Source organism: Myotis brandtii, unplaced genomic scaffold (assembly GCF_000412655.1).
Source record: "Myotis brandtii unplaced genomic scaffold, ASM41265v1 scaffold351, whole genome shotgun sequence".
NCBI lineage: Eukaryota > Metazoa > Chordata > Mammalia > Chiroptera > Vespertilionidae > Myotis > Myotis brandtii.
In genome coordinates this window covers 2,317,398-2,324,968 of record NW_005363502.1, presented here as the reverse complement: position 1 = coordinate 2,324,968, position 7,571 = coordinate 2,317,398, and the positions used below count along the sequence as shown (strand labels likewise).

Below are 7,571 nucleotides of genomic sequence, written 5' to 3'. Positions count from 1 at the left end.
GTCAGGGGTGGGGGGAGAGGGTCAGGGGCTATCAAAGCAGAGGGAGAGGTATGTCTGGAGTGTGTGGCATCCTGGGTGGAGCAGGGAGGGATTGCCATCACAAAAGCCAGAGCGCAGGAGCGGCTTTGGGACTCCTGGTCCAAGTGCACCGTTTCCCATTTAGCGACCTTCTGCTGGGTGGAGGAATGAAGTCACTGCAACACTTTTACTGTGAATGGCCAGCATCAGTCAGGAGCCACACCTCCGCTTTGGGACTGTGAGAGCACACTGATCTGAGTTAGGATAGAAACCAGTTCTAAAATCCTGAACCAACTCTATTAGGTTTTTGATAGAATCACAAACACAATGTCAACTATTCTCGTATTAGGGAAATGGGTGTTTAACTGAGCGCGCAGAGAAGGCTCCAGGAGTGTGTGTTCCATCCGGGCAGCATGGTGCTCCACATGAGAGGCCTAGGAAGCCATGCCCTGCGGCTGACAATCGTGGAAAGGGCATAAGAATATGTAGAGAGAGTTCCAAGAGTAAAAGACAGCTTTGGCTTAGAGCAAAGGGAGGTTGGAGAGAAGTGGGGAGGTAGGTTCTATGTTTCCTTAGCACCTGGTTTTGTCATTACAACTGTAATTGATGTCAGAGTTTGTCAGACAAGAAGTGTATGTTGAGTGATAAGTTCTAGTCACAGGAATTCTATGTACCAACCATATAATCTTAGACAAATCACTCAACAGAATAGAAACTCTGCCTCATTCTCTGCTATATCCCCAGTGTCTAGAACAGTGCCTGGGGCACATAGTAAATACTCAACAAATATTTGTTGAAAGAATAAGTGAATGAATTGAACTATCTAGCCCCATTTCATAATCTGCAAAATTTGAATTAAAGTGTCTACAAGTATTGAGCAGAACAAATGGGATAAATCATGTGATAACATTCTTAAAAGGATAAAACACTATATACACCATAAATGTTGATATGTGTTTACAATATACAGGTACTTCTAGATGTACATAGGTTTGAGATTTTCTGGTTTTTACATACTTTCCTGGACCTGATGAAGAAAGGTAAATGTCTCTATCAAGAATCAAATATGGAACTAATACATCATTAATGCAATTCACTATTCTGTAATAGCTAAAGCTGCATCCACAGAATTGTTTCAATAACTATACTTTAATGATAATGCTTTTCTAATTTTTTCTTTGTGACAATTAAATTCTAGATGTTAGCAATGGTAATCTAGTCTCTGGTTTAGAATTATGAGATCAATGCTGCTTGAGGTGGGCTACATCTATGTACTGGACACTTGCTCTCCCTCCTCGGTTCCCATCCTCCTTAAGACCTTCTGGGCTGAGACGCAAAGTTGTCTCATGTGGCCTCCCTAAGTATGGTCCTCAGTCACATCATGGCAATCCGCGAGAGAAGAAAAAAAGCAGGCATCTGGTCCCATTTAACGCAGCCTAGAAATATGGTGTCTGTGGGATTTAATAATAACATTCCCTGGCAGTCTTTAGGGAATCGCTAAGGGTAGAAACCCTTAAATTTGAGGTTCATTTAGCAAAGAGCAAAGAGGGTTTTGATGACAAAAGGGTAAATAGTAAGTGCTGAGGAGAGGTGTGGACAGTTTTGAAAATACTTTTAGTACTTTTTTAGTCTTTATGATCACATTGGCAAGATGAAGGAATGAGGTAATTCTGGCTGGGATATGTAAAAGTCCTTCCAAAAGTAACTGCACTATGTAAACTTTGAAACAAAGATTAACATGCTATTTATAGAGGGGCAATAAAGGAGTATAAAATTCTGTGAAAGAAAAAGACTCCTGAAATCTGGTTCTGATGGGGCACATTCTTCTCAGCCTTAGTTCCAGCAGCTGAAGAATTCGCCCAACATCCTCAGAAGCCATTTCTTTGGGTTGCATACACTTTCTCAAGTCGTGGTGACTCCCACTCCATTTTGCATCTTACCTGTTTCTGCTCTTCTCCTAAACCGTCCCACATTGAAGCCACAATTTTCGAGACTTCACCGAAGGTCGCATTTGGATTTTGGCCCTTGATGGCGGCCTGAGTGTCACGAAAGAACAATGCATAGGCAGACACAGGCTTCTGGGGCTCATTAGGGTCCTTCTTCTTCTTCTTTTTGGGGGTTTTTGGTTTTTTCCCCATGTCAGAGGCAGGTCGCTTCTCTCCGCCATTGATCTGAAATAAAAATAAAATGGGAATTATAGAGGAACTGAGAAAATTTGGAGACAAATCGTATTGTTCTGCTTTGAGACTTACACAGACATACTCATCTGTACACATCACACAAACACAGACAGTCCAAAGGGACACTTCGTTTTGTTGTTGATGCTGTGTTTCAGATAAAACTTCATATTTCCTGTAGTTTTCATGTTCATCCCTCTGCTGCCTAATTTACATAGCTTTAAAATAATATTATTGGTTCTTTTTATAATATTACTAGAGACCCGATGCACAAAAATTCGTGCAAGCGTAGGCCTTCTTTCCCCTGGCTGCCAGCACTGGCTTCCCTCTGGCACCCGGGACCCAGGCTTCCCTCTGGCACCCGGGACCCAGGCTTCCCTCCTCCGGCAGGCACCTGGGACTCGGGCTGGCTTCCCCCACTTCCTCAGCAAGGACGCCCGGAAGACATCTGGTCTAATTAGCATATCACCCTTTTATTATTATAAATACTGTTAAATATTACCCCTTAACTCTCTTAACTTTTTCCTTTTCTTATTTAGGAAGCTTAATGCTAAGTTGCATTGTAACTATGACAGGTGCAAATTCCTTTTGTAGAAGTCCTACTGTATGAACAGTCTAACTTGTTTTCTTCTGAGTTTATCCTTTTCTTCCTAATTATGACTTTTAAACCATGGTGGGCAACATGCCCAATAATTAAAATTGAATGGCTTTTGATGTTGCACTTAGGTCTGTAGAATGGATGCTCATGGTTTAGAGAATGGCATAATCTGGACTGTAGGTCAGTGATGTCCAATGGAACTTTCTGCAATGAAGGTAAACTCCTATAATCCGCACAATTCAGTAATTTGTTACAGCCACATGTAACAAATGAGCAAGGGAAGTGGAAGATATCACGAATAAGACAAAATTTTATATTTTATTTCATTTTAATGGCTTTAAACTTAAATAGCTACATGTGGCTAGTGGCTACCATGTTGGCCAGTAAGTCTAGAATCTAGTATTTCTAGAACAGCTTTATACTCACTTTAAAAATAGATTCTATTTTCTCCCATGGTGTTCGAGTATGAATATTCAGATAATTTAAATTGTTATTCTGACGCAAGTGGAAAAAAACACACAATGTACTTAAGACATAGGCATTTGCATATTAACTTTGATCTGAACTAATTATATGTAATGCCACTTTACCCATCTCTATAGAAGGAGCGATTTTGGCTAGGATTTCTTTCTAGCTCTAAAATGATATGAATCTACATGATTATCAAGTAGTGCTGTTTCTGCAGGAATCCTCTTTCCAATTGCCTCTCCCACCAACATAAAGGTCCATGAACATTACTTCCTGATGGAGCTGCCATTATCATGGGAGATTCTACACCCTCACCTTCTGTTGTTATTGCTGTTGCTTTTTCTTCTCTGTAAACATAATGTAATGTATAGTTTACTCAGATAAATTACTGGCGGGGTTATTTGTGTCAAATAATTGCCATTGTTGAAGAGGAACCAGGACATCCTTAGAGGCCAGTGGGTACCACGTCAGAGGATCTGCACTCATGCCCTAATTTGCCATCTTGGGCAAATTACGTAAATTCTCTGGGCCTCTATTTCTTCTGCAAACCAGTTGCAGCATCATTTTGTGAGATAGTATATATGATACAATATGATCTCTAAAACTTTAAAATGACATTCAAATATTAATCATGAGGTGCTAGAAACTTCCAAAAAAAAAATTCCCTGAATGAATGGAAAGGAATGACCTTAGTACTAATTTGTGATGCCATATGGTCACAGTTTAAAAGATTTGTCTAAGAACCAAAACCAAGGCAGGATAAAAACTAAGTGAATTCTTTTTCTTTGTCTTTAGTGAGAGAGATAGTTAAAAGATGACCATTTTTAAGTTGTCTACTGAGGCAGATTAACCTCTCCATGGAGACAGGATGCTCTGAACTGAGCTGACAAGCTAATGTAGACTAACACCAGAAGATAACTTCCCTAGGATGGAGCTAAGACGTGAGTCTGTGAAATGGTTGGTCCCATGTGAATCTGTCAGAAGACTGGCATGTTGAGATTGAGTTGATACTGGGAAAACTGGTGTAATAACTATAAACTAAACATATAGGCAATTATGACATATAACAGTGATCTCAAATACGGCTGCACATTAGAATCATCTGGGAAACTTTTAAATAATATCCTGATACCCAGGCTCTCTTTGCATTGATTAAATCAGAATGCCTACGAGTAGGAGACACCTCAATTATACCCTTAACTTTACTTCTCCACCTGGCATTTAAATACTTTGGAAACAAACCAAACAAGCAAACCTTCCCTTTGCCTCAAGGCTACATACATATAGGCGTATCCTTCTTGTCTTCACCACCAGCAGCTCCTCCATGTGGTTGTCTGTGCTGGCTGTATGCAGCCTCTGCAACTCACTTAATGTGCCTTATCGTCACTAAGCTCTCAATAAGGTTTCCACGGGCCACATGGCTGAATGCAATGGACTTTTTGACTTGATTTCTCACTGTGAGCACTTTCTCTTCCAAGGGTTCCATTTCCCTATATATCAAACTTGTAATTATATAACAATCTATGTATTTAGATCTTCTCCTGTTCCACATATAAGCACAGGGAGGGCAGGCCCACTACTGGTTTTGCTCACTAGCACTTATATTTCCTGACATACAGTAAGTGTTTTGTATGTGTTATAACTGTAATTAAAATAATAACAAAATAATAATACAATTCAAAGAATGAATGAATCAAAGCATAAATGGTTTCTGTTACAGGAACTTAAGCCTCACTAATTTACTTGAGTACTTGATGACAATATGTGGGAAGACAGAAAACATGGATAGATTTTTTTAAAAAGTATTTGACATGTTAGTAGTAATTTCTTCGGGTTATAAGGCTGAGTCTTTGTGATTTTCCTTTTTATATTTTTTATAATTTCCAAATTTTGTAGACATGATCATTCCTATATTCTCAATAATAAAATATTTATTAAAAAGAAAAAGAAGTCAAGAAAGTCTACAATAAAGCCAATTAAAAATGGAGTGATCATGATATTGGAGGTCATATTTCATGAAGGAATGAAAATATTTAGAAATAGGAAACAAAGTATAGAGAAATGAATGTTTATCCATGTGGAATATTACCAGGACTCATTTAAAAAATTTATTTATTGTTGAAAATATTACAGATGTCCCCTTATTCATACCCATTGACCCCTTGACTCCTACCTCTCCTCCTTCCCCCTCCAGGCCTTCATCATTTTAAATTTTAACTAAAAAATTAATGACTGGACACATTGAAATCTCCATGATTGCAGATAATAGTATATTAATGAGTTTTGGAAAATAATCAAAAGTCAATCATAGAGATACATTTTTTATGATTCAATATAGATGTTCTTATTAAACATTTCCCCAAATTATTTAATAGTTTCTCTCCTCTATCGTCTAAAATTGTGTTTGAACTCCATGCTTCTTTCCTTTTGAAATTGGTATTAGGACGGTATGGTGTAAGTTTTAGTTCTACTGGATGTAATGCCCAGCTGTAACAGAAAGGACATATTTGACAACATGGCCCTACTTTCTGGAGATGATCCGAGGAAGCAGGAGAGCCTGTTACTGCCAGTAAGAAGCTCTAAGTATCAAGTGTATGAAAACAACAAATTACCCTTTAGAGGCCATGTACAGCAACTCTGTAGGAAACTCTAAACAATTCCATGCAACCAATTGATTCGGTTCATTGACTGGAGGCTTTCCCCATGTTCCTGGCTTGTGTAGGGTTAGTCAGATCAGCCTTGCTCAACCTGAGAGTTTCATTTACTAGAAGCAAGCATTTCATGACTCAGCCTCCACGTTTTCAAGGCTCAGGAGATGCCATTTCTGTGTTATGAAGCATCACCCTGGAGCTTCAACTGTATCTCTGATTGAATACTGGAGAGGCACCAAGCTGTGAAGCTGGGGTGACATCCCCATTGTGGCCAGACTGTCAGCCAGTCACAACATTACATCACTTTGTTCTTTGCCATGCCTGAAAGCAAGAGCATATCGATATACCTTTCTTTTAAATACTCGTGTGAAACTCAGTTTGAATTACCTGCCATCCAAGAAAACTGACATCTAAGAGGACCAACATAAAGAACACACATAAAATATTCATTTCTCAAGATTCACTGCCTTTCCTTCCTAATTAAACTAGATCATTAAAACTGTATTCTTACATTGTAATATTCTGACCATTTACAGAATTTCCCTCATAGAAATGAACTATGATCTAAGATAATACCTTGGCTTTCATCAAAGGCTGATGTAAGAAGAAAAAAACAAAAACTATGTATGAAAGATCTCTATTAAAAAAAAAGTCTTTGAAAGGACTCATTTATTTTATTGCTCAATGTTCTTTGTATAAAGACTTACTGGGTTTGCATCCTAGCTTTGCTTTCACTTTAGGATGCACTATAAAGGAATGAAAACTCCCTGCTGTGGTTGGTGTCTAATGTATTCAAGTGCGCGGGCAGTGCTATGAACGGTAAGGCTGCCTGCCTCTTGACCACTGGCCATTACCTTCTGATCTGTGGGGGAATTGTTTTTATTTTGCATTTTTCTTTTGTTTGGGAGGATGCAGGAATGAGCTGCTATTTTAGGTTCTGTATAATGAACTGGGAATGTGTAAGGCCTACTTTTCTGGTGGTAGTTCCATCATATATTTGAAAAACACATGGTCATTGTTCATATGCAAAACCTCCCTCAAGAAAGATACATTATGTAGCTATTATGTGGATCTCCTTACATGCAAGTAACGGATTGCATAATGAAAGATATCTGGCTTTTTTGACCACTATTTGGAATGAACACAATGATGATGAATATGATTGTGGTGGAAAAATTAGCTAAATGGATTTGTATTATGTCTCTGGACCTTAATTTTGAGTATTTTCTGGATTCTAAATTCTTACTTAGATGGATGAAAGTGCATAATTTTATGTCCTAATTTTCTAAGAGGCCCTGACTGCTAAAGTCTAGAGTAGTACTCTCATAGAATTTTCTGGAAAGATGGAAATGTTCTCTGCACAGTTTGAGAACATTTTTTTTATTTAACTAGAGGCCCAGTGCATGAAATTTGTGCACAGTGGGGGTTCCCTCAGTCCAGCCTGCACCCACTCCAATCGGGGACCCCTTGGGAGATGTCCGACTGCCGGGATCAGGCCTAAACCAGTGGTCGAACACCCCTCTCACAATCTGGGACCACTGGCTTCTAACCACTCACCTGCCTGCCTGCCTGATTGCCTCTAACCCCTCTGCCTGCCTGCCTGATTGCCCCTAACCTTTCTGCCTGCCTGCCTGATTGCCCCTAACTGCCCTCCCCTGC

General features: G+C 39.2%; 1 protein-coding gene across 5 annotated transcripts in view; it reads right to left on the bottom strand.

Moving 5' to 3' along the window:
* Positions 1 to 7,571, bottom strand: part of TOX (thymocyte selection-associated high mobility group box) — a 310,502-nt gene that overhangs the window by 33,497 nt on the left and 269,434 nt on the right. For all 5 annotated transcript variants that reach the window (XM_005871646.2, XM_014544102.1, XM_014544103.1 and 2 more), the window contains exon 5: positions 1,959 to 2,189. In XM_005871646.2, coding sequence (XP_005871708.1) covers positions 1,959 to 2,189 — 231 coding nt within the window. The remainder of the gene's footprint in view (positions 1 to 1,958; positions 2,190 to 7,571) is intronic.